General features: G+C 46.9%; 8 protein-coding genes across 8 annotated transcripts; 3 read left to right on the forward strand and 5 right to left on the reverse strand.

The window, feature by feature from the left end:
* Positions 1 to 129: 129 nt before the first annotated feature.
* On the reverse strand, positions 130 to 1,475 carry UA08_06001 (hypothetical protein; the record flags this gene model as incomplete). The annotated part of the gene is made up of 2 exons (XM_020268566.1): positions 130 to 792; positions 897 to 1,475. 2 exons carry the CDS (start codon positions 1,473 to 1,475, stop codon positions 130 to 132), a joined length of 1,242 nt encoding a protein of 413 aa, XP_020118530.1.
* Positions 1,476 to 3,712: 2,237 nt separating this feature from the next.
* Positions 3,713 to 5,495, reverse strand: UA08_06002 (hypothetical protein; the record flags this gene model as incomplete). Its single annotated transcript, XM_020268577.1, has 6 exons — positions 3,713 to 4,597; positions 4,649 to 4,817; positions 4,945 to 5,114; positions 5,190 to 5,284; positions 5,343 to 5,376; positions 5,463 to 5,495. The coding sequence occupies 6 exons, from the start codon at positions 5,493 to 5,495 to the stop codon at positions 3,713 to 3,715; spliced, it is 1,386 nt and encodes a 461-aa protein (XP_020118520.1).
* A 1,755-nt stretch (positions 5,496 to 7,250) lies between these two features.
* Positions 7,251 to 11,152, forward strand: UA08_06003 (hypothetical protein; the record flags this gene model as incomplete). The annotated part of the gene is made up of 6 exons (XM_020268589.1): positions 7,251 to 7,664; positions 7,722 to 8,424; positions 8,479 to 9,129; positions 9,183 to 10,298; positions 10,341 to 10,654; positions 10,709 to 11,152. 6 exons carry the CDS (start codon positions 7,251 to 7,253, stop codon positions 11,150 to 11,152), a joined length of 3,642 nt encoding a protein of 1,213 aa, XP_020118516.1.
* Positions 11,153 to 13,698: 2,546 nt separating this feature from the next.
* On the forward strand, positions 13,699 to 14,193 carry UA08_06004 (hypothetical protein; the record flags this gene model as incomplete). Its single annotated transcript, XM_020268600.1, has 3 exons — positions 13,699 to 13,701; positions 13,777 to 14,061; positions 14,125 to 14,193. The coding sequence occupies 3 exons, from the start codon at positions 13,699 to 13,701 to the stop codon at positions 14,191 to 14,193; spliced, it is 357 nt and encodes a 118-aa protein (XP_020118697.1).
* Positions 14,194 to 14,473: 280 nt separating this feature from the next.
* Positions 14,474 to 16,039, reverse strand: UA08_06005 (hypothetical protein; the record flags this gene model as incomplete). The annotated part of the gene is made up of 5 exons (XM_020268611.1): positions 14,474 to 14,738; positions 14,819 to 14,962; positions 15,024 to 15,600; positions 15,669 to 15,846; positions 15,944 to 16,039. The coding sequence occupies 5 exons, from the start codon at positions 16,037 to 16,039 to the stop codon at positions 14,474 to 14,476; spliced, it is 1,260 nt and encodes a 419-aa protein (XP_020118807.1).
* Positions 16,040 to 16,443: 404 nt separating this feature from the next.
* UA08_06006 (hypothetical protein) lies at positions 16,444 to 18,508 on the forward strand (the record flags this gene model as incomplete). Its single annotated transcript, XM_020268622.1, has 9 exons — positions 16,444 to 16,653; positions 16,713 to 17,035; positions 17,104 to 17,470; positions 17,541 to 17,659; positions 17,716 to 17,838; positions 17,897 to 18,013; positions 18,091 to 18,244; positions 18,308 to 18,400; positions 18,476 to 18,508. 9 exons carry the CDS (start codon positions 16,444 to 16,446, stop codon positions 18,506 to 18,508), a joined length of 1,539 nt encoding a protein of 512 aa, XP_020118806.1.
* Positions 18,509 to 21,112: 2,604 nt separating this feature from the next.
* On the reverse strand, positions 21,113 to 22,659 carry UA08_06007 (hypothetical protein; the record flags this gene model as incomplete). The annotated part of the gene is made up of 4 exons (XM_020268633.1): positions 21,113 to 21,405; positions 21,481 to 21,611; positions 21,687 to 22,468; positions 22,546 to 22,659. The coding sequence occupies 4 exons, from the start codon at positions 22,657 to 22,659 to the stop codon at positions 21,113 to 21,115; spliced, it is 1,320 nt and encodes a 439-aa protein (XP_020118469.1).
* A 1,817-nt stretch (positions 22,660 to 24,476) lies between these two features.
* Positions 24,477 to 25,679, reverse strand: UA08_06008 (hypothetical protein; the record flags this gene model as incomplete). Its single annotated transcript, XM_020268644.1, has 2 exons — positions 24,477 to 25,450; positions 25,520 to 25,679. The coding sequence occupies 2 exons, from the start codon at positions 25,677 to 25,679 to the stop codon at positions 24,477 to 24,479; spliced, it is 1,134 nt and encodes a 377-aa protein (XP_020118470.1).
* Between the last annotated feature and the right edge of the window lie 302 nt (positions 25,680 to 25,981).

The raw sequence follows: 25,981 nt of genomic DNA on the forward strand, positions 1-25,981 counted from the left end.
AATCAGACCCAATATCCATTCTGTACAGACTAACGACAAGATAGAAGCAAAGAAAAAGAGAGAGAGGGAAAAAAAAAAAAAAAAAGAGAAGAAAAGAAGAAGAAAAAAGGTAACGCAATCGTACCCTCTTTACTGCGTCTTCTTCCCCGACGCAGGATGATAATTAGCAACCCAGTAACTCACTGTTCGCGCAATTGCCTCTGGCATACCGACAACAGCCTCATAGCCCAATCTCTCCTTTGCCTTGCGGCAGGAAAAGAAGCGCGTCATGCACGAGTACCGCACGACCTTGCGGTTCAGACGCGGCGTGCGGCCGAGCAAGGCAAATACGCCCTCGGCAATACCGCCGATGATCTGTAGGAGGCCCTCGGGTAAAGGCCAGACTTCGGACGGGTCCACGGGACGGTCGAGGAGGGCCCAGAGCGCGTGCACAAAGTCCCAGAAATACATGGGCGCGTCGTTGGTGAGGTTGAATGCTTCGCCGTCGATGCGCTCGTAGTCGAGCGGTGCGTCTTTGCCTATTTGGTAGCGTGCTGCGCTGGCGAGGAGGCCGCGCGCGGCCAGTAAATGGCCGTGCGCGACGTTGCCGACGTAGGTGAAGTCGAAGAGGTTGTTGTTTTCGCCGAGTTGGAAGCGCAGCGAGAGGTTGGAGCCGAGGTAGCCTTGTTCCAGCATTTTGTAGGATAGTAATGTGTCCTTTTCGCCCATGATACCTGCTGGGCGCACGGCGCAGGTGAGCATGCCGGAAGGGTTGGTTTTGTTGGCTTTGAGGACGAGTTCTTCGGCGAGGCCCTGGAATTTAATTAGCCTCTTTTTTTTTTCTTTGACTCGTGTGTGCAATGGAACCAAAAGAAAAAAAAGAAATTTGTTCTCCGGTGAGGTTACAGGGGCCATACCTTTGTCTCGGAATAGTATTCGCCCTGCAGTTTTCCGCGCACATATGGCCAGTCCTCATTGACATTGATCAAGTCACTCCGCGTATCATGCACTACTGACGATGAACTTGTGTACACAAACGCTTCGCACTTCTTGCCCCAGTCGCCATGTACGCCGCTGGCAACCTCGACTAGGGTCCTCGTCCCATCAACATTCACTTTCCGCAGCATTTCATCGGTCGAGCCCAATGGCACGGGGGCAGCAGTATGGATCACAACATCTGGCTGGACTTTGCGAAACACCTCCAACATAGACGTTACCGAGGTAAGATCGCCCTGGTGATACTCTGCGCCTGGCAGGCGGTTGTTCGTTATGCGCAAGTCTACAACATGGACTTGGGTGTTTTCGTATTTGGGGTATCGTCCCTTCAGCGGCGGGTATTCGAAGCGAGCGTCGTTTTCGATTCGAGGAAGCGCGACTGAGGCGTCGGTTTCGGAGGGGAAGTCGAGCAGCTGGTTGACGATGTTCCAGCCGAGGAACCCGCAGCCGCCGACGATGAGGACTGTGCCTAGCTCAATGGTGGGCCGTTGGGAAGCCATTGTCGAAGGATGGGAGTTGGTTATCGGTGGTTATTTACAAGCTTGACTTTATCCGCAACGTCACTTCTCAAAAAAGTTAAGGGGCGCCTGGGGCAGAAAGAGTGGGCCCGTTTCCGGCTTATGTAATACGTAACTACGCCCCATGAATGTTAACTATAACTAGTTAGTTATTTAACTATTGCTATACTCTGATGGGCCATAGTCAGGATCACAACGCTGCTCATAAGATTTCAAGAATGCCTTTTCCTTACGCCCCAGGATGCATATGCTTTAACTAGCAACTGCTCACCTTTTCGAATCTTTGCTGTGACGAACGAGATACCATGTCAAAATCTGTTCGAAGTTTAGGTATAACGATTATATTAACATGTTGCTCCGATCAAATATCGCAACATCCGCCAACTCCAGCTCCTCTGCATACTTAGTAGCTTATCTCATGGAGCGTCCAACGAATGTCGGTGCGCGAAGTTTCCGTGGTGTGCTTGCGTGTCATGGTGAGGGACTCTGTTGGAATGTGCCGCGATATTGCTATGTTGACCGGATTCACCAGATAGGGGATCGTCGCAGCAAAGGCGTCCCCCCCCGGTGTTCAGAAAACCACTTTCGTTCATCGCATGATGCTAACACTGCATTCGGGTTCCGGGGCGTGTCTGGCGTGCTTTTAGACAAGCTTCTGCTTCTCGGATGAAACTAATGAGATAACACAGCGGAATTTCAACCATCGAGCCCAAAAAGGGACCCCTTATGGTAATAGAACGTTTTAGCCTATCATTTTCTACTTACTAGTAACTACTATACCTATCTTGAGACTGTCGACAATCGCAAGGGTCAATCAGAGTCCATATACATACATGAATTGCTAAAAAACACGCTAAAGTTGGACATGCTATGTATAACTACATTCCAACCCATTCCAAACTCCCTTCTTTTGAATAACGCCCCCAGCCATAAGAGCCAGAAAATCGCAATGCTATACTCCGATGAACCATGGTCATTAGATTACACCACCGCCCTTTCCTTACGTTCCAGAAAACGCTTTCAATGTTGCTAGGCACTATCCGCCACCTCCTCCACCTTCATGGAGCCGAGTGAACCTACTGCACAAGGCACGCCGTGAAAGGGAACAAGTTGATGCTCTTACTAGATGCCTTCTGCATCCGCCTGGCGAAGGGAAAGCAGTGGCCTATATCCCCGTCTATCTGGTTAACAGATCACCGGAGTTCCTGAGTATTACGGGTCGTATTCATTGGAAATACCAGTGGGAAAAGAATCGCGATTCGTAAGACTTATCCTCATCCAGAAGATTGATGGAATTCCGATGAATAAGCTGGCCCCCTGTGATTTGTCACTTTCGCAGCGTCAGGCAATTATGAAGGGAATACTGGATGTCGAAACACAAATCTATAAATGTGATGTCCGAAATCATGATATACACCCGCGAAACGTGATCGTGCAAAATGTGTCTTCGCCTCGACCCAGCATTGTGATTATTTGATTTTGGGTACTCTCTCCTTGGTCGTTCCTTTGACCCCGAAGGTGAACCAGAAGAGGAGCAGGAGATGCTACCGGGGACATATATTAGCCCTCTTATCCGATGGAATTTTAAAAATGAGACGCCGCACTTTCGTATGAAGAATTTCAAGGAGTGGATTATATGGAACTGGAATGCCTGGCTGAAGCGTGAATATAAGGACGATGTGATCACGGATTATATGTGGGCTCATTGGAAGCCTGAATCTACTGATGTATGGCCGCCTGGCACTGAATAATGTCTACACATGGGAAATTTCTCACAAAATGGATGGACGCAGTGCTTTGCCAGAATTACTCCCATCATTCTCAGCATCATGTCTTCGCGTTTCTGAATTTTAGCTGGCTTTGGCGTGGAGTTTGGAAGGGTCAAAATTAGAACTAAGGGGGTATGCTGATTTACTGGATCGGAAATTTAGAATGGTATTACATTCGTGGGAGGAAACAAAAATCATCTCAAGCTTTCTAATGGTGGTTGAAATATTGATGTATTATCAGATCAAGCACTAGTGTTCAACTATCACCAGAATTGATTGTTTCAAGGGTATTTTTGAAAACTTGTATGATGTTCTTTTCATTTATTTCGTTGCTTCGTTTATTACTCATAAAAGTTAAGCCCTACGCCTTTCCTTGCTGAAATGATCTTTGGCCGCCAAGTCAGATAGACGTATTGAATGACTCGACACTCAGGGGATAAAAAAAAACAATCACATCTCCTGCGACTCGGTGCTATTCTCAACCGAGCGCCGAAGTGCTCGGTTGTACTTCTTTCTATCTTCTGGCGTGCCCCAGAACAGCGTCGAGGCCTCCAGATTCACGGTTGTCCGTGGGTCGAACGGAGGAGATTCTTCCTCCAGCGTCTGCACTATAGCATCTATATGGTATCGCAATTCTCCAGGTCGATCTGTGAAGTAGCAGAGTACTCCATCCTTTGAGACACGGTGATGAAAGATGGGAGTTTCGACAAACACTCGCGGCTGCTCGTCTGGGAATTTGGTACTCAGATGGATCTTGATCTTGAACACCCCGCCACCAAGATTCGTCATGGGACGGCCAAAGTATGTCATGAGCCAAACGAACGGACTCTCATCGACCAGGCTCAGATCCACTGTAAAGTCTTTGCGTTCTTTGAAGTCTTCCACTATCTGTTTGTACTGCAGATGTAAGTTATCTGCAATACGGACCTCTTGTTGTTGAGCCGCAAGTCCCTCAATAGCCCAGCGTTTTGTTTCGTTTATGATTTCGTCTTTGATCACCCCAAGGCGTTCTTTCAGCTGTGGATATTTAAAAGAACCCGCCATTTCGTTGGAGGGGCCTTCGAAGCTCATGTTCTTGAACTGTTCATTCACCTTGACCTTCTTAGACTCGACCTCGATCGTATGTATGTAAGACTCATAATACCAAAGAAACCGTCGCTTGCGGAGATCGTCGAAAGATTCCATAGTCTCCCGCACTTTCTCCTCAGGACATTCGCTGTCATCTGCCTCCTTTCCGTCATCCGTTGGGGATGGGGCCCTTGCGTTCCGTGTCTTTATCCCCAAGGCGTCCTCAAGCGGCTGGATTACAGCAATCCGAAGCGTTTCATGCTTTATCTAATACTCCGGTCAGAACCTAATTTTTATTTTGAAATAAGTTCCTAATACCTTGTCAATGTAATTGGCCATGGCTTTGCGGTCCAACGCACTGTCACGGTTTTCGTAGCCCGGTTCATTCTCATAAGGATTCGTGGACATCAAACTTTGGATGGAAATGAGGACGGATTCCAAACCCTGGGCTGACGACCACTCCTCGCCCTTCTGACCAGGCCATGTTCTGTAAGTCAATTAATATCCTTCACCGATGCTTATGTCTGGATTAGAATGCACACCCAAGTATTGATCTAGAACCACAAAAGTCAGTGCGTGTATCCCAGTCAAGCTTCAACGTGCAACAAACTCACAAGCAAACTTTCCCTCCCGCATAGATATTGGGGTTGAACCGACAGCGACCCGAATTCGTCGTCCGCGCCGTCACCTTTGGCGGACTGGCTGGATAGTCTCCAAGGAAGTAAGTACAAGGCCATAGCGAATGGCAAACCCACTCCTCACCTTCAGGGAATTTTATGGTGAACTGTATTAGGCAGACGGTCAGGTTTTTATACGTTATTATAAGCAAGTGCTGCAACTGAGAAGGACTTATACTAACCTCGAAAAAACCAAATTCGTACGGAGTGTTTGGGGGGCCTACGATCAAAGCTTTGATCTTGCGAATATCTGATTCGTCGCAAGCAACAGCCAGGGCTTTTGGATATTCAGTCAGCCAGCTTGGTTCGACAGTAGAAGAGCTCCTACAACTCACACAAATCATGGCCTTGTTGAATTTGACGGATTTCCTGTAATCACACCCCAGAGAATGTGCTTACCAGTCAGCCATCTGACCTGGATGTTGAATATCTCCAGCCATTCTGAGGAAACGTACGCGCGCAATGCGAATAATAGCCTGGTCTGACATTTTGCAATCGGAGTACATAAACTTAATTTCGAGGTGTAATCAACAGAAAGAAGGCCGACGAGGTTGGCGGGCTTTTCCAACGCCACAAGGCTGAGCTTTGACTTGGAAACTGTTGAGCGTTGTGAGAGGGGAAGAGCGATTGCGCATCATGATCAGAGAAAGAAAGGCTGCCTGCCCCAGGCACCACTGGTGCCTGTTTCAGGTACCTCCCATTGACTTCCAAAAAACGTCACGATACTGTTTGGAATATTACTTTGAACATGACAATTTGTAAGAGAATGTTCCTATTCCTGCGGTATGTAAGATTTTCTGAAGGAAAAAAAATCAGTTGTTGTGCCCTTTATGTTTACATTTTTTTTATATTGCTTGTTCCATTCTGCTGGGATGACAGCGGTGGAGTTATATAACCTAGGTGTATATATTATAGAAAATGATACTGCGTCCAACGGTTGATTGCATTATTGTATAGCTTCGAGAGTTCTACAAACGACGCCCATATGTAGCACGATCATATATAAAGCTCAAAAGTAGACAGGGCTGAGATCTTCGGGGCCAAAGATATATATATTTGACGGTCAACATTGCACCTCATACTGAGACCATAGGGCCCCCTCCTCGTAGTGCCAGATCAGCATCGAGTCCTTGACTCGACTATTCCACTTAAGCACGACGCTGTAAAACAAAAACGTAATGACGTGTAACGGCGTGAGCTCGCACAGCTCCGCACTAGCCGAGCTTGGGGGGTTGACTATCTCAGAGCATAGCCTCGTTGGGTCTGCGTAGGACCGTGGACTAGTACGTAGCGGCTGAAATCTCTCGACATATATGTATGTGTCGAATATGGAGTAAATAGCGAGGAAAACCTGGCCGCCAAGTGGCGTAGCAACAGTCGTGGTTGAGCGAGGCAAGAAATAATAATAATAATAGCAGTAAAAGTTGGTGGGGAAGCATAGGCGGTGGGCGTTCACGTGACGGCCGGGAGTTGATTAGTTGATAGGGGGGAAGGTGCTTGCTTGCTATTCCGATTATTATTTATGGTCACAACAACACATCTCACCTCTCGTGCTAATCGTCTCCCTGCGCTTCCTCCGATCAACCCCCCCCGGCGCATTTGCTTTGGCTGCATATTCGCATCCGCTCCTCGACGCCCTGTCTGCTGCTGTGCGCCAGAACGAGCGCTGGGAATGACTTAGGTCCCGTTGAATGGTAGAAGGTGCTCCGCCGCTATTGTTGTGTCTCACCTTCAATTCCCACCGTGCCTGAGTCTGGCCCCCTCCGCTCTCCCCGCATCACTCTGACGACCGTAAGTACTGACCAGAGAACTGCTGTTGTCTTGCTGGAATTGTTTTCGAGTCTCATATCTGACAGCCTCCAGCCCACTCGGCCTCCCTGCTTCTCCTGTGTTGTGCCACTCCCCTTGGCGCCGATCACCCGCGGTTCTTTCACTCGTCTGTGTGCATGCATGGCCTGACCGTCAGCAAATATCAACCAAGACAAAAAAAGACTCGATTACCCTAAGGTAGAGAAAGAAGGGAAAACATATTACTGAGGACCCCGTCACACCGTTTATGGCTTGAAAGAGGTCCCTCGAACCTGTTGCTGCCTTAGGTTCCCGTTTCCGCGACCCCTTGTTCGGCGGTCTGGGTTACGAAATCGGTTGCCCGCGAGCGCTAGAACACACAGACAGCCGAAACAACGTCGAGTAAGTATTGAATAAGACTCACAGGCTAGGCAAAGGCCCATCGGACGATCACCATGGCGCCAGATCGAACCTTGCCCGACATCCTCATGCCGGGGAATGGCGGTTCTGGAAGTCCCCGCCCCTGGGGGAGTGGTGCTGGAACGAATTCCCAGAACCCATCCCCTATATCTCCGATCGATGGACATCTTCCATTTGAAAGAGCTCCTCCAGGCAGCACTCCATTAGCCGTCGCGGCTCCAGCTCCCGTGTATCAGCCGGACAACCGTGTTGGAAGACGTCAGGATGTCAACCCCGCCGAACCTCTTGACCAGGAAACAATTGATAAACGCGACATTCCGGCTCCGCGAGAACGGTCTCGTACAAAGAATAGAACTACACACACTTGCAACAAGTGTGGCGATCCTTTAACGGGACAATTTGTGCGCGCTCTTGGTGGAACCTTCCATTTGGAATGCTTCAAGTGCAATGTATGTTGTTGAATATCCCCGTTTTTTAGGTGGTGTTACCTAATTATGCTACTATAGGATTGCGGGGAGATTGTCGCTTCTAAATTTTTCCCAGTTGATGCGGAGGACGGCAACGGACAATACCCATTATGCGAGACAGATTATTTTCGGAGATTGAACCTCCTTTGCCATGATTGCGGTGGTGCTCTACGGGGCTCATACATTACTGCTCTCGATCGTAAATACCACATCGAACATTTTACTTGCTCCGTCTGTCCGACCGTGTTCGGGGCCCAAGACTCTTATTATGAGCACGAGGGCAATGTGTATTGCCACTACCATTATTCCACACAGTTTGCTCAAAGGTGTAATGGTTGCCATACTGCCATTCTCAAGCAGTTTGTTGAAATCTTCCGCAATGGTCAGAACCAGCATTGGCACCCGGAGTGCTACATGATCCATAAATTCTGGAATGTCCGACTTGCCCCGGCTGGCCAACTGCTCGATAGGCCCGAACTGGACGGCGAAGCAACAGATTCAGATCGTGAAAAGGTGCGGCAAGAAGAAGATCTTATGGAGGAGAAAGTCTACAAGATTTGGAGTATTCTGTCGACCTTCGAAGAGTCTTCAGCTGCTTGCATATCCGAAATGCTTTTGCATGTCAGCAATGGTGCCTATGTGGACGGCGTTTTAGTCGCAAAGAGTTTCATCTCTCACGTGGAGATTCTTTTCGCGGCCATTGATATGCTGGCTTTGAAGTTGAAAGAACAGGAAATGAAAGGTATGTGTCCCAATTCGCGAGTAATAAGTTTGTCATTACTAACTTCGACCATAGATCTATCCTACGCGCGTGAAGCAAAACTCTTATGTAAAAAAATTGTAGCCTTCTTTTCGCTTCTGTCTAAGACACAAGAGACTGGGGTGAGGAAGCTTGGCGTCACACAGGAGCTCTTATCGCTAGTTACGGGCCTTGCACATTACCTCAAACTTCTAATTCGGATCGGTCTACAGGGGGCTCTGAAGCTTGAGCGCGAAAGAAATACATCCGAAGCTCTCTTCAAATTCTTAGACCATCTTGAGAATAGACTTCAGGATCTCAAAGCATCCGAAGAAGGACCGCCGGATCTCATGGCTGGAGTTGCTGCTTTGGCGGACCAGTTCTCCGATTGCTGCGCAGCATGCAAAGATCCGATTGATGATGCATGTATCATACTGAACGACAAAAGATGGCATATCAAGCCCCCTCACCTTGTTTGCAGTTCTTGCCAGAAGGATCTCACCGTGGACCTTCCAGATGGCGTCTGGAGTGAGAAAGAACAGCGACCGTTTTGCCGTAATTGTGCTTTGCACAAAGGCCGAGTACCTGATGCACAAGATGGCTTTGAACATGTCACTAAATTAGTCCAGTATGTGTTTTTGTTGCAAGTGGCCCTTGCAAGGCTGCTCTCAGTATTACGATCAAGCGGCACGATTCCACATAGCACAGGTAAGTTTGCTCTACCTCCTTAAAGAACAACAAACTCACATTTGTACGGATAGACGACCCTAACCTGAACGATTACGATGCAAATGAAGGCCATCGCGTGGAAACTGCCGGGGGGGGGTTGACAGCGGGAGCTGGTCCCCGGGCAACAAATACTCGCTCCCAATCTTTTACCGGGTCGTCCAAGAATGAAGAATCATCACTTGAACAGACTGTCGGGGAAATGCGAAGACTCCGGTCTATTCGCAACGAAAGGACTTTGTCTACAACTTATAAAAAGGCTCGAGCGTCGAGAATCATTGACGGCCCTGAAGGAAGGAGTGTACGCCCGGGTTCATCCGGAGGCGAAGGAATCGACCCCAGGAATCCGGGCTTTCAGATTATTGAGGAGAAAGACGTCAATGGCGAACCGGTAAATGAGTTACATTTTGGCCACCAGGATGCTCTCACTTTGGATGATATACCTCGAATTGTCGCCGCTGAACAAGCGAAGGAGCAACGACCAAACGCATCCAAGTACGCTGGAACTAATCTCATCAACTCCGATGACTATCAAACCAAGTATAGCCCAGGTCATCGACGCGAAGTGTCTGGTGGGCCGGACCAACTCCAAGTCGATGTCACCGGATTGAAGGCGAAGAAGTATTTCTCAGAGTTGTCAGCTCTCGAGTACTTCATTGTTAGACATGTTGCTGTGCTTTCCATGGAGCCACTCCTGGAAGGACACTTCAATCTGGAAGAGTTGCTTTCTTTGATTGAGTCACGCAAACCTACAATCTGGAACATCTTTGGACGCGCATTCAACAAGGAAGGAAAGAAAGTCGGAAAGAAGAAGGGCGTATTTGGTGTTAGCCTTGATTACCTTGTTGAAAAAGAGGGTGCCGAGTCTACTCATGGAGTTGGACCTGGTGCTTTACGTATCCCCGCCCTTATTGATGATGCGGTATCCGCAATGCGTCAGATGGACATGTCTGTTGAGGGAGTATTCCGGAAAAACGGCAACATTCGTCGATTGAAAGAACTTGCAGACTTGATTGATAACAAGTACGAACAAGTTGATTTGAATAGAGAAAGCCCTGTTCAGGTTGCCGCACTAGTGAAGAAATTCCTGCGAGAGATGCCAGATCCTCTCTTGACTTTCAAACTTCAGCGTCTCTTTATCATTTCACAGAGTGAGTTTCTTTTTTGCTTGTTTAAGTTCTAATCCTCTTCAGATATTCTTAACTCACACACGGCGACAGAAATCTCGGACCCCGAAAAGCAGAAACGTGTCTTGCATCTAACCTGCTGTTTGTTACCAAAGGCTCATCGGGATACTATGGAAGTCCTATTTGCTTTCCTCAGTTGGGCAGCTTCATTTTCACACGTGGATGAGGAGTCTGGCAGCAAGATGGACATTCATAATCTCGCCACTGTGATGACCCCAAATATACTTTATTCTAATACTAAGACGGCTAGCATGGATGAGAGCTTCTTGGCTATTGAAGCCGTGACCTCTCTAATTGCCTACAACGATGTTATGTGCGAGGTAAGAAAGACGGATCATTATCGTGACAAGCCGAACGAGGCTAACGTGTGACAGGTTCCCGATGATCTTCAATCCATTCTAAATGATACAAGCTTTTTCAAGGATAGCGCCGATATTACCACCAAAGAGATTCTTAAGAGATACGGAGACTTTGGCAAGGGTGTCGTTGCTCAGCGAGTGACGCCGAATATAGAGCAAGGTGGCTCGGGATCTACTCGTGGCAGCAACACGCCTATCTCTGCTCGAATTGAAAATGATCCTTCACAGGCGGCAGCATGGCAGATGCAGAGTTCAGTCCGACATGTTCAGGCACCAGGAGGACCGGCCTATGCAGCAATGCCCACCAACTACCAAGGAGGGAACGATTTCGGGCCACCACCAGAACAATACCGCGCCCGCAGTGCCAGCGCAGGCAGTCAGAGGCCTACTCCGTCCGATTCAGAACAGCTTCCATATCGTCCTAGTCCTGGTACAGGGCCCATGGGAGTGGCTGGCTGATCAGGTTACGATGTGCTTGCAATACTTGACATCGTCATATTTCTTTTCTGAGTTTCTTTTGCACAGGTGCAATATTTTATGACACGGGTGAGCATACTGCCGACACTAGCTAGGTGCGTGCTAGGAAAGAGGGCGTTAAGTTAATACTAGTTAGTGATGAAAGCCATTGCATTTGGTGAGCCAGCATGTTAGGCGCGAGATATTCTTCTTTTCTATTTTATTTTACCACCGTTTCGCTTTCTGACTCGCCAATTTGACGGCGATGTTTATTACAATTTCATTTCTTTTAGCCTTTTTCTTTTTCTTATACCATCACGTCTTGAAATGGGTATGTAGCTGGGTCTTTTCTGCTACCACATTGTTAATGAGGATCATAATCCTACTGTGCATTACAAAGTCCAGTGCTTTTTCTATTATTTTTTTCTTGCTTTATTACGATTCCCATCAATTCCCGCACGAACTCGCCCTTTTTATCTTCGTTTTTCCTTAATTAAGCACTTCGCTTAACATTCGCGACACAAGATTCTCCACCAAGGTTCACTTCATTTTTATCACTTCATCGAGCGAAGTACTTGACCTTTTCTTAAATTTGGTTGACACATGGCATGGTGCATGTTTCGTTTACAAACAGTTTATTCAACGTTTGGAGTTGATCTTTCAATACTTAGTATAGGATGAAGGTCTTGAGAGCCTCTCTTGGGCGTCAAAAAGTCTAGGAGAAAGAAAAGCGCGCAGGGTATAATAATCCATTGCATTGGTATAATTTTTTCCTTGAGCCTCTGATTTCTTCTCTATCAAATAACTCACTGGGGCACCGGAATGCATTCTGCCAGGCGGTGAAGTGCGAGGCTTCATCTCGAGACTCTGTGATCCCCAGAAATTCCATTGATATTTTCTATTTGGCATACTATTCCTCTCTTCATCTTATATCTATGGATCAAACAAATGAAGCCAACAGGTATTTTATGATTTACTCACAGATGTCACGCGAATTTGCACTAAATCAAGGTTGTAGATCAGTTGTGGCCTGCCTTCGATGTAGGAAGCAGAAGCTCAAATGTGGTGGACCTGGGCAGATTCCCTGTCAGAGATGCCGTACAAGCAGGGCCGAATGTGTCTTTGTGCCTCCAAAAGCTGTACAGTCGAAGCCTACATCGCAGTCTGATTCAGAGTAAGCTTCCAGTATCATTCCACTTTAAGATCGCGATATCTTAACGAGGTGTAGGGCCAAAATATCCCTGCTTGAGCAACGTTTGGATTTTGTCGAGAGCCAGCTTCGAGGGGAGATTCAAGAGTTGCGAAAAACCATCGCGCAGGCGTCATATAGCAGAGAAAGCCCACGAAGCAGACGCAGCTCACATACGCGTCCAGGGCAGGGCGAATCTATACATATAGACCTTCCTATGCAAGATATCAACCAATCCTCGGATATTGTGTCGCAAACTGAATGGGATGAATTATATGCCTTTTTCATAGCTAATTGTCGCACAACGGTCTCCGTCGTGGATGACCAATTATTCTCACCGGCTGTCGTGATAAGGCAGCATCCCCTGATATCTACTGTTATCTGCGCCATTGCTTCAAGAGCAGTCTCACCTGGGCGATATCTCGAACTTGTTACAGTGGTTGACAGATTGGTTGCGGCCACATTTCAGGGGCCGACCCCTGATCTTTTAAGCTTTTACGGTATCCTACTCTTCGCAGTTTGGACTGGTCGTATGCGTCTACTGGGTTACGCTGCTTCGGTAGCTGTGGAGATGAGGCTACATGAAGCCGCATTAAAATTAGGCGAAGGCGATGCCGAACTCACAGAGAACCTCGTTATTCGTGCGAGGGCGTGGTTTACTTTGTGCTGTATAGATCTGCAGTGAGCTGACTTCATATTGCCCTGTCATCTTGATTTTGGTCTAAAGGATAGAACAGAATCAACATCAGTCGTCCATACGTCATCAACAAGATGAAAAGCTATTTATCGTGCGCCAAGAACCTACTCACATCACCCTATCGTCACCTAGTGGACGACAGAATTTGTGCTTATATTGACGGTTTCACGATAGCTGGTTCGTTCATAATATTTTGACATCATAGACTGATTTTATCTGACGTGTGTCTAGGTAACGTCAAGGGCCATTTACAAAGATCCCAGTTGCAAATAAAGCCTTTTTCTCAAGAGATAGCAGAATATCTCATTTCTCAGGATGAAGAGATAGATCGGTGGTTTCACAAAGTCAACAACAGCACGAACCCACTGTATCAGTCCTTCCCGGAGAAGCAGGATCGAAATCGCTTCATGGTGCCATTCGCTTTCATGAAACTGTACGGGTATTCCAACTCCGTCTTGATATTCGCTGTGCTAACTTTCCTTTTTCTTTTCCTCGCCTGCAAGTTACATCAATGGCGTAGCAATGCACGGTGTTGAATCGGCTGAAGAACTCATTTCCGATTCCACCCGAATAAGTTTTATACAGCGAGCTTTAGATAGTGCTGGCTTGATTATTCAGACTCAATTCGAGTCTGAGGTATTTCGGGAGGCATTTCGCTACACAATGGTGAGTTCTGATCGATTGATCAACAAAAAAGTTGGTTGAATCTACATGCTGAAGTATAGCTTCTTTTTATCTTAGGACTACAACGGCTCACCTACTTACTATGCAATAAGCTTCATTCTTAAAGCCCTCCCAGTAGCCCATGGGTTCGTTGACTCTAAGAGGCTTCTAACAAATTTGCAGCAAGCAGCCCACATGTTTGAGCAGGCAGGTGCTATAGACGCTGCGAACGAGGTGCGACGAGACGGAGAAAGGATCGCCGTCTTAACACAAACAGTCTTGAGCCCAGAGGCGTTTGAAAATCCAGCGGGGGACATGCCTCTACCCGCCCTGTTCGATATTCCATCCTTCTTTGGTGAAATGGTATGCTTGCTCTGTACCATATCTGCTTCTTGATGTCACATTATATTTAACTTGAGTAAGCAGGGATGGGACGAGGACTTCCCAGCGCTGGACACGTTTGCATTTGACTTGGCTACTCCACGACGGCTATGAGGAGAATTTATCGCGATACTTTATTAGTCTATGTTCTATGCTTTCAATAACTTTTTTTCGTGGCGTCCTTCTACCAGGTTTTGATGATTGTTCCTGCGGCCTATACATACATATATCTTAATGCCTGGTTTCGGGAGACTCAGCACAGTATACATGCGCTAAAGGTTCCATCTACCTACGGATCTTTGCCTTTGGTGTATGTTCTTTATCCTTTTGTCTATCTATTTTATATGAATACAGGGGATATCGTTTCCGCATTAGAGGCCATTGAAGCACAAAGTTACGAACTCTCAGCAGGTTCCTTCCACCGGCCGGCCTCCTTCATGGCTTCAATGAATTCAAGTTTCATAACGCGCGCAAATTCATCGTTCATCAATACGTCTAAGCAAATCAAGGCGTTTGCTTTACCCGCTCGAAGGGCTTCTTGATGTGCGTACTCTCCACATGCAGCCTCTCGGAAGCCGATGGAGTGTGGAAAATCGCTAGCTTTGATTTCAAACATGGGTTGAATACCGGGGCAAATATAAGAACAACTACCGAAATCCCTGGGGCAAAAAAATTGTCAGTCAGTCTTGCGTTTTGGAATAGGTACAATCTAAATTTGAGGAAGATGAGGAGGTCTTACGAGCATCCTGGCTGGTCATGGGCGATCCGGGACTCTTCCAGAGTTGGCATTTGTTCAGGAGTCAGGCCCAAATGACGCAACATGTACTGTCGATATTGCTCAGCTAGTGCATTATTGGAAATCACATCTTCGTATAGTGCAGTCCTATTGACATCGGAAAGTTAGTCCGTGTTCGACTTCTTTTTGTGTACTCAATGCCACTAACCATTCCAATTCAACCCTGCATCCCGTCGCGTCAGCCGCAGCTCCAAAGATAGGCTCGAATCTAGATCGTAGTTCATCTAGCTTCTTCATTGTAGGTGCACGTATACTGAATACTCCCTCGGAATACTCAGGTACGATGTTTGAAGCCTTCCCAGCTTCGAGGATGCATCCTTGTACGCTCTGTCCTTTTTCTAGGTGTTGCCGGAGCATGGAGATTGATGTATAGGCGTTCACGATAGCATCACAGGCGTTCCGTCCTTTCCATGGCGCAGTCGCGGCATGAGCAGCCAGGCCATGGAATTTCGCACGCAACTTCCACGACGCTTTTGTGAGGCATAGCGGGGTGCTGAAACTGGGCATCCCATGTGTCATCACGCAGGCATCAACGCCTTTCCAGGCGCCATTGTTGGCCATGATCCATTTCCCGCCTCCAGATTCCTCGGCCGGAGTTCCCATTACAATGACGGTGCCATTGACTCCTCGGGATTTGATCACAGTCTCCACGGCGATGGCTGACGCCACGGATGAGGTAGCAATCAGGTTGTGTCCACACGCATGGCCAAGGTTTGGGAGGGCATCTATTTGCGCATGAACTTGTCAATTAATTGCTTTCTGTTGTTATATGACTACCGGGACTCGAGCGTACCGTATTCGGCATTGAAGCAAACGGTTCGACCGCCTGTACCTACGGAGAAACGAGCTTCGAAAGCTGTCTCCAGGCCATAAACACCTCGTTTTACTGACCATCCGCGATTCTCAAACCAGTCAGACAGCAGTTTGCATGCTTTGTATTCACGGAAGATCTGCTCCGGGTTGTTGAAGATCTATAGACAAGGCCGTATACCGGGTGAGTGAACGCTCGGACAGAATGAAAAGAGAGGGGAGAAAAAAAGAGGTTCTTATCGTTATGATTATACTTACTTCCAGGCTTAGGCGCCGCAATTCCTCGCTGGCAAGGTCTATAGCCGATGTAGCTTCCGCAATGATATCTGCGGGCTGGAGGTCAAGATTGGCCATACTTCGTTCGGTATTTGGCGAAAGCGCGTCGAGCTTGTGGGGAAAATCTTCTTTTCTCTTGATTTTTCTTTGGTTTCCCTCCAAAAATATTGCGTGGTGTCTCTTTTCTGTATACTTCTCGGACGTGCAAGACTCGCACCGGCTTCGGTCGGGCCGCATGCCGAATGGTTATCTCCCGTCTCTTCTATCAAGTTATCAACTTTACTCACCGTGGGAAGTTGCCCAAGCGCCAGTTGCGTATGCAAAGATAAGCGCCGCCATTTATATTGAAATGTTGACTCTCCTCCCCTGTGCCGGTCAGCCCATCTTTTCATACTCTCCATAGCCGTGCGAGTAGGGCAAAGTGCGCAAGAATTGTTCGGCCTTCTTGTCATCTTGGGGACTTGAGAGAAAGTTCGATCAATATGTCGCATGATACGAGAGAAAATGTCCCCTCTGGGCCTGCTCCTACCACAGCTCATCCTGAGAAGGTTCTCAAGGATACTGACGTTGGCGCCACGGTCCTACATGGAACGGTGGACGAGCTGCACTATAACAGTGGCGAAGCTCGAAGAGTTCTCTGGAAGATAGACCTCTTCTTGCTGCCGATGCTGAGTATAACATATATACTTCAAGTGAGTGTCTCGTCTAGCATCACGTGGAATGCATGTTCTAAACAATCTGGCTATCCTAGTTCCTGGACAAGTCTTGCGTCTCTTATGCCGCACTCTGGGGTATGAAAACAGACGCTCACCTGGTCGGCGACCAGTATTCCTGGCTCACAACCATTTTCTATCTCGGCTACCTGGCCAGCGAGTTCCCCAGCAATGTTCTCTTCCAGAAGTTTGATATCGCACGCACCTGTGGTATCTTTATCACGGTGTGGGGAGTGGTGCTGCTCTGCATGACTGCTGCAAACGACTTTGCTGGTCTTGTGACAGCTCGTTTGTTTCTAGGGATCCTTGAAGCTGGAGTTAGTCCTTGCTTCGTACTTTTGACTACCATGTTTTATAAAAGGTTAGCATGTGCCCAGAAGCGACCACTTTTGATGCGAATTATCCCTCACACTTGGTATATATCCATAGGAGCGAGCAACCTTTGAGGACGTGCATCTGGTTTTCAATGAATGGAATGGCCAATATTTTTGGTGCCCTCATCGGTTACGGGATCGGCCACATCGACGCTGCTCTTCCAGCTTGGAAATTCCCCTTTATCATCTTCGGTTCCGTGACAATAGTCTGGGGAGTAATCTTCACTCTATTCACTCCTTCTAACCCAACTAAGGCACGGTGGTTGACGGAGAAAGAGAAGGCTATCGCAGTGCTTCGACTGGCTGATAATGAGACAGGCATTGACACCAAAGTATGGAAGTGGGAGCAAGTCAAGGAAGCTTTTATTGATCCCCGATTCTGGTTGATTATCCTATTTACACTGGCCAACAATATTCCAAATGTATGTTTGCCTTTCATCACATAAATGGGGAAATAGCTGGCTGACTGGGTCCCTATTCTTTCTTTCCTAGGGTGGTGTCTCTGCATTCGCTCCTCTCATCGTTAATAGCTTTGGCTTTAACAAATTCGAGTCTACCTTGCTCGGAATACCATCTGGCGCTGCGCAGATTCTGGGGCTTTGGATATCAGGGTATGCTTTGACATACATAAAACCCAGCAAGCCGCAAGATTACTGACTGAATGCAGTTACTTGGCTATGAAAGTAAAAGGAATCCGTCACTTCTTAATGATTGGGGGGCTTTTGGTAGCCCTTATTGGAGCCTCATTGATCTATGCTCTGCCCGACTCTTATCGAGTTGGTCGACTTCTGTAAGTCAAGAAGACAAGACGATGGTTTTGCCGAGGAAGATATGCTGAACATTCACAGTGGCTACTACCTGCTAGTTAGTTTCAGTGCGAGTTTCGTTATCGCTATCAGTCTTGTTCAATCCAATGTCGCTGGACGAACCAAGAAGACTATTTACAACTCTGCGTTCTTCGTAAGGTAAGCAATATGCTACAGTTTCCGAGAACTTTTTTCTTTGTGTCGAGTTGTAATCTCACCCATTTATTTACATTTAGTTACTGCGTTGGTAACCTCATTGGTCCCCAATTATTCTTCACACGTGAGGCTCCTCGCTACCAGTCCGGCTTCGAATCATGGATTGTCTGCTTTGCTGTACAAATTTTCCTCGCCGCGGGGATGTATGTGATCAACCTGCGTGAAAATCTCAGGGTACGTCCCCTTCTACTTCCTGTCTTGGAGAGTAAGGATTTACTCATTTTATTCGTAATCCAGAGAGATCGTCTTGCCGAACAAAACAACAGTCGAGGTGTCCTAGAAGATGAGTCCACCGCTAGAATAGCTCTGGGACTGTCCGATTTGACAGATGTGAGCTTTACTACCCGTTATTATTCTGCTACTTACCTACAAGAATCTGATACTGACATCACTTGTTTTCTCCAGATGCAAAACTTGCACTTTCGATATGTGCTTTAGTCAGGAGAAAGAGACACAAAACCTCTTGGTTCTCATCTTTTAATGGGTCTGTTAATTAATTCTAATAAAGGTCTTGCCGTGACGGATTTATCTCTAGAGTTTTGATTGTATAATTTATATTGAATGTCAAGTAGATCAATACGCATTGCAACTATTCACTCTGAAGTGATAATTTCAAATCCACTTGAAGAATTGGGCTCTGCCATACATGTAGCATTCACTGAAATCTACCTTTTACTGCAATCTTCCCTGTGTAGATCTATAATGGTACACTGAGATTAAAGTATCCAGGACTGCTCGGGATCATTTTTAGCTGAAATAGCTGTGTCCCAGATATGACTACCTGTTACCTAATAACTAGAACTATTTCTCAGTATTAGTAGAACACGTTATTAATGCGCCAGACCAAAAAAAAAAAGAAAAGAGAAAAAACAAAAAAATTCACCACTTCTTCGGCTCGGTCAATCGGCCCGACCGAGTATACATAACCCTAACTCAGAAATTCCATGTTGCCATAAGGATTGACTATTTACTTGATTATATAGATGTGAAGTAAGCTCATGCGCTAATGGGGATTCCAGGAAGTTCAAAAATATGAGGGAAAGCAAGGGCATGAATCGGAGCAAGATGCTACCAAAGAAAGATTTAACAAATACAAATAATTGGCCGACAGTAAGTTTTCTGAGCAATACATCACGATTCCAGGTTTTAATAAAGAATCAGAAAAAAAAGCTGTTCACAGTCCTGATCGTTATGCTGGCCGTGTTGAACAGCAGCATGGGAAGTTCTTTGACAAGCAATGCCGTTTTGTATATCACAAAGGAATTCCATATAGAATCCGAATGGCTCAAAGTTCTTCCAATGTCCGTATTTTTGATTGGTAAATAGACATATTCAAAATTCAAAGTTATGACGAATCGGTGCTGACTGCACAAACAAAATAGGCTATGTCTTCGGTACGCTTTCGATACTGCAAATTCCAACCCTGACCATAAACTAATTTGTCACCAAGGCCCAATTGTATGGGCTCCTTTGAGTGAAGAACTTGGTCGACGATACATCACCATTGGGAATTTCATTCTCTTTGCGCTATTCACAATGTCCTGTGCTTTGGCACCAAGCTGGAATGCATTTCTAATCTTCCGACTATTCTCTGGCATCTTTGGAAGTTCGATTGTTGCGATCGCGCCCGGTATACTAGCTGATATTTTCCACAATCCCAGCACTAGGGGTTGGAGCATAGCGATATTCATGGCGGTACGTATCAGGCTCTTCGCTATCATGTGTCGGTAAGTCTCTTACTGACCGGAGAAACTAAAGGTGACCGGGTTTGGTCCCGGGCTTGGACCGATAGTATCCGGATTTGTCTCACCAGCGCTTGGATGGCGATGGTCGTTTTGGATTGCTCTGATATTTGCCGGCGTTTCATTCGTGCCACTCTCCTTTCTTTCAGAGACGAATAAACCTATACAATCATCCACTTCGGCATATTCAAACAGTGATACCGAAGCAGAAAGTCTAGAATTGACAATGAGGCCGAAGCGCACCTGGAGTGAAATACTCATAAGAGTCCTGCTGAGACCGCTTTACTTCTTGGTGACAGAGCCTATTGTTAGCGCTTGTTCGGCTTATCTAGCACTGTGTTACTCTATCTACTACATGTCATTTCAGGCATATCCTATTATCTTCGTGCAACTATATGGTCTCTCCCCAGGCCAGTGCGGCTTGGTTCAGCTAACGATTGCTGCTGGATGCGTCTTAACGCTTCCATTGTACTGGGCATATAACGAAATATGGTTACACCGTCAAACGGGTGAGGAAACATCAACTATGAAACTGAATGAAGCAGAGCGCTACCGTCTACCGCTAGCATGCCTCGGGGGGCCCCTTTTTGTCATATCCCTTTTCTGGCTTGGCTGGTCCTCGAGAAGAGATGTGCCCTTTGTAGTACCCATGCTGGCTGGTATACCGTTTGGAATGGGGTTTATGTGCAGTTTTATATCACTCTTGTACGTCCATTCAGCCCTTCTTTAGCCTCGGCCTTTCCTGCTTACACATATATGACAGGAACTATATAACGGATTCTTATAAAACACTGGCGGCATCTGCAAATGCAGCCTCAAGCTGCTCTCGTTCTCTCTTGGCCACACTTCTCCCCCTCGCAACAACACCTATGTTTGATCATTTGGGGATTTCGGGAGCGTGCAGTTTGCTCGCCGGTTTGAGTGTTTTGATGTCCGCAATACCGTTTATATTCATCTGGAAAGGGGCTAGTTTGCGGGCCAAGTCGAGAGTGTTACAAGGAATACAGTGGAAAGAGTGAGTTACGGGTGATTTTCAGCAATCGCAGAACGCTTCTGAAGTGCATTTTGAGGAAGGTTTAAGGAATTATAAAAAGTTGGCCATCTGAAAGCTATTTTGCACTATAATGACACTATCTAATACCTAGGTGGTGTCTCCAGCCCTTATGTTTTGTTTGATTTTATAGATTGCATAAGAGAAAAACTACAGCGCTTTCATTTGATTTCATCACGATTAATATCTAGATATCATACGGATCTTATAACCGGAGCAACCCTCAATAGAGATGAGAATACATAAATTCTAACAAAAACCCGCATTTGCTAGTAGGATCTTTTTATCCATGCTTGGTTGTACGTCCAACTCTCTGATTGTCTTATCCTCCTCAAAATCAGCCTTAATGCGCGCCGCAACCTCATCATCCGTGAGGATATTCCAGCCTGTGATGGCCATTCCTTTCCCTGCTTGCAAGCAGAGTTCATGTGATTCTTTGGTTCCTGCTACTGCTGTAAAGCCAGCTGTATGATTATTACAGCCTGGTTGTGCTGGTACACCTACGTAGGCTTGAAAGCCAGGGCATGCGTAGGTTACGTTGCCTATTTCGTAAGTTAAAATCGTTTGTCATATGAAAAGCTTGAATATTTGTTCTGTAGAGAGGATATTTGACGAACCTTGGTCAGTTGAGCCAGGAACACCAGCGGAGGTCAAGTCGCAGCGTACTTCAGAACCCAATTTTGACATTGCTTTCGCATAAACTGTCGAGAGGGTCTTATTGGGTCGTAGGTCTGCATAGGTATTTTTCCTGCCAAAAAAAAAAAAAAAACAATATCAGTATAGTCCGGGACTCAAAGGGAGGAATATGTTATCCTGTCCGTACATTTGCAGCTTCATGGTACATCCAGCTTGCGTCGCAGCTCCTTCAAAACAAGCCTTCACACGCTCTAGAAGCTGCTCCGCAATTTTCACACTTCCTGATCTTATATAACAATCCAACGCCGCAGTGCCGGGAATGATATTTGGTCTATCCCCTCCATTGGAAATAATGCAATGCACCCGGTTTGAAGGGTGGATTTGCTGTCTTAACGCAGCAATACCGTTATATGCCAGCACAGCGGCATCTAACGAATTTATTCCTTCCCACGGCGCCATAGCAGCATGTGCCGTTTTGCCTGTAAACTCGACACCAAGCTTGAGGCTTGCTAAAGTTGGCATGTATGCATCCCCCGTGAAACCGGGACATTCGGTGAATGGGCCGGGATGTGTCATTAAGCAGGCATCGACATCTGTGTATGCGCCGGCCTTGACAATGGGGATTTTGCCGCCGAATCCTTCCTCGGCTGGTGTTCCAATCAGTCGCACACGGCCAGGCACAGGCTGGCCCTTTTCGCGCTGTTGCTTGAGTACCTCGGCCACACCGAGGAAAGCTGCGATGGACATCATGGCGATCAAGTTGTGCCCGCAGGCATGCCCGATGCCTGGGAGAGCATCGTATTCGGCGTTGAAAGCAACCACTCGTCCACCTTGCCCATACTCGCTGACAAACGCTGTTGATAAGCCATAGGCGTGTCGCGTTACCTGGAAGCCGAGAGATTCAAGCAATGCTGTGATGTTATCATGTGCCTTGTATTCTTGGAAACCGAGCTCCGGATTGCTGTGAATCTATGCAATTTACCGCCTATCAATATATTTGGTTCTCTATGCAACGCCAACTTTTATCAGGCAACATAGTCACGTACTTTCTGGTTGATTTCCCAGAGTTCTTTGGCTTTCGCGTCGATAGCTTGTACGACTTGCAGCATAAAGTAATCGTTTTCGGCAGCAGATGCTGCTAGTAGGGTTCCTGTAGTCATGTTCCGTCGTTTTCCCGTATTAGATTTGAACTACTTGCCCTTCTCTCTATGCTTAGTGGTTTTCTGTATCTATATAATGATGGTGGATCTCGGCAGACTCGGTATCGGTCGGACCGATTCAGTACCTACCGTAGTGATTGGCTTATCATCGTTTATACACTATTTTTCTTTTCTTTTCTTTTCTCCCACTTTTACAAATCCAAGTTACTTATTTAAAGCAAGGATCTGTGAATTCTCTCTTCCATTCAATTGCCAGATACTGTTGGGTACGGATAACTGCACAATTCAAAGGGCCCGTCTCAATCTCCTGTCCTTCCTCCTTGGATCTCTCTTAAATAGCCTCTATATTCCACTCTTGAGTAACCGGATAGGCAATACTTTGCGGCACTTTGAGTTTTGATACCATTAATTAAGTCCTTTTGATGTCCGATGGCGTACTTGTCTCCTCAGCTGGTTGATAGCAGGTATAGTCATGACTAGTGCTAGCCCTCTAGACGAGTGAGGAAGAAGCGATAATTGAGACAACCACGATTTGATGTGAGAGTACATCTCGCTGAACTTCGCAAGATGTCCCATCCTCGGTGTACAGCAGCCGATAACGCCCAGACATATAATGTCCAAATGCGGAAGTCGTAAACTACCTGAATCTTCTCTCATGGTTTTATGTTATGCAAAATTCATATTCCGAATATAATGTCTTTAACCTCGCACTCGAATTGGCTACTTTGTCCAAACATTATATTTAACTTGAGACGACCTATTTCTCCATATCATCCGCTATGTAGTTGCATGTTGATCAAAATGATCCCAATAAGCCGGCAGACCATCTATTTCCTCAGTGGTTCGAAGTCCCAATCATCAGGTAACGTTCTCGCCGCATAAGGACTCTTTGTGAAATACTACCTATACCGGTCAAACTCCCAAGTGACATCCTGAGTCTCGTTGATATACGTAAACCAAGAGTTATGAGCCGAAGCCCATTTCTCGAGTTCGCCCCCAATCTCGGAGAATAGTCTCTGTTTTGTTCTTCATTTCCCAGCAACAAGATTAGCAAATATTGAAGAGTAGGAATATGTTTAAAAAAAGGATAAATACCAGCCGGCGGCAAGGTTGGTAGGAACTGGGGTTCAGCGATGTATCCTCTTCAGAGAGAACATTGTCTGGCTCTCGGTCACTTGCTTCTTTCAATCTCTCGCCACTGAGGGTGAAAATGAAGCAAACATGGACGATACCATGCTGTGTGATGGGTACCATGAGTGGGACGACCCTCGCTATGATTTTGATATTGAGTACCAGCTACGACATACTCATCAACCTGCATCTAGGCAGGGTGTCATCAACATGGGAACCTTCCATCGATAGATCCGAGTGTTGGTTTGTAGGCTGGCACAATGGTCCTGCTGATTTACAATGCTGCGTCGAATGAAGGGTGCTGTGGTTTCACCGAGGCAGTAGCTGTCACTTTCAGAGTCAATTTCACAGGTCTTCGTGGTCTTCTCTGAGAAAATGGAATATATTTCCTCGCTGTACAGACACATATCTGGTAGGAGAATGCGAATAAAACAAGTTGTAGGATAAGTTGCAGCAGTTAGCCCATCTATAGAAATAGTTAAACCATTAACACACTCCCTCAATAACCAAACGCCATGGCCATAGGCCAAAATTAGACAGAATATGAAGCTTTAAACAGAAGATAACAAAACCAACCCTACTACTCCCGCTCCCCGGATCTATAAGTGTATGCCGCTTTTTTGTTGAAGGGAAACCAATAACCCCGATTTGGAACACATCATAGTACTCATGGCATGCCATCATAGTTAGACACGCTTGCGAAGGACCCTACCAGTACTGACAGGTGCATCAGTGCCGACCTTTCTTGTTGTAGCTGCAGCTCGTTTGGCGTTTGCAGCGGCTGTAGGCCCTTGACTGCGAGCTACTGTGGTCCGCTTTGCTGCTGCGCTGGACGTTGTGGCAGTGGCTCGCTGTGCTTTTCGGGTTGCCTTAACAATGGTTGTACCGGAGGATGCATTCGAAGAAGTAGTACTGCTGCTCATGTGCCGATCTTGCTGTCGCGTGGCGGGTCGCGCTGGGGACTTGACAGGAACCGGATTGGCTGATTTGGTGGCGGTTCGCTTTGTTTGCGCGGTAGCTTTGGTTCTGCGCACACTTGCGGGTGGAGATGGTTTCTTGGTCTCGGTGCGCGTAGTACGAGCACGAGCATCTTCAATCATTGCTTTGAGAGGACTGGAAGGTTTCAAAGGTGAGGCGGGTCGGGATAGGTACGAGGCCTTGGTGGGCGACGTAATGAGCGGAGACTGCTTGTAGGTTCGCGAATTGGAGGATTTCGGGGACAAAACTTTCGACTCGGCATCTCGCAAGACTTGTGAAACAGATCGCGGCTGTCCAGATGCGGCTGGGTTGCCTCGTTTCTTTGGGTTTTCGAGGGGGATGTGTGCATCAGGCACTGGTGCGTTCTCTTTATCCGAGTAACTGCCACCGTTGCTGGTTTCTTTGGTGCGGCGAGAGGGTGACTTTGCCACACTGATAGTTGGATAATCCGGATCTCGGGGTATAATTTTTGTAGTTGCAGTCTTTATGGTAGTTCTCGCTGGAAGGGCCGACTTCTTCGGGGATTGTGCCTGGGGGACATTGTTGTGCTTTTCAAGTAGCGCGCCCATCGTGGTCTTGCGCAGCGCGACCGGAATTCGGTTTACTCGTCGTTCAATTCTAGATCGAAGATCCTGCGCCTGGAGCGCATATTGAGCGCGTAGTCCGCGGGCTCGCTCCGTGACTGCAAGACGGTTAGTAACCGACAACAAGGGATAAAACGACGCCTCTCTCATGGAGCTCAAAGACGTACTTTCTAATTGAAGGTTATCGATTAGAGTCTGTTTTTGATGCTGAGTAATCTTCAACTTTTTGCGAGCTGGGCTGTTAGAAGGCGTTGTGATGTGGTCCTCATTGACACTGTCGCGCTCTGGCTCGGGCGACTTGCGCTTTCTTGAGATCGCAGCAGACATTGTGCCTGATAAAAACCGTTGGAATCAAATAAAAGGCTTCAAACGTCTTCAATCAAGGGGTGCAATGCAATGGTGGCAGAATTAACGGTCGAGAATGTCGCGGTGGTGAATAAGTCGCGTGAGAAAGAAGTGCGCGTGTTGAAGAAGCGATGATGTATTTCTATTTGGCGAGGGTAAACAAGAACGCTCAAACGGAGCCTTACCGAAGCAGGACTAGCGCGGTTGTGGGCAGCGTCGACTTGGCGGTGCTGAGTGAGCTTCAATGATACCATACCGCCGTTACCTTCCACCTGAACCACCTC

Source organism: Talaromyces atroroseus (assembly GCF_001907595.1).
Source record: "Talaromyces atroroseus strain IBT 11181 chromosome Unknown scaffold_8, whole genome shotgun sequence".
In the NCBI taxonomy this organism is placed as follows: Eukaryota; Fungi; Ascomycota; class Eurotiomycetes; order Eurotiales; family Trichocomaceae; genus Talaromyces; species Talaromyces atroroseus.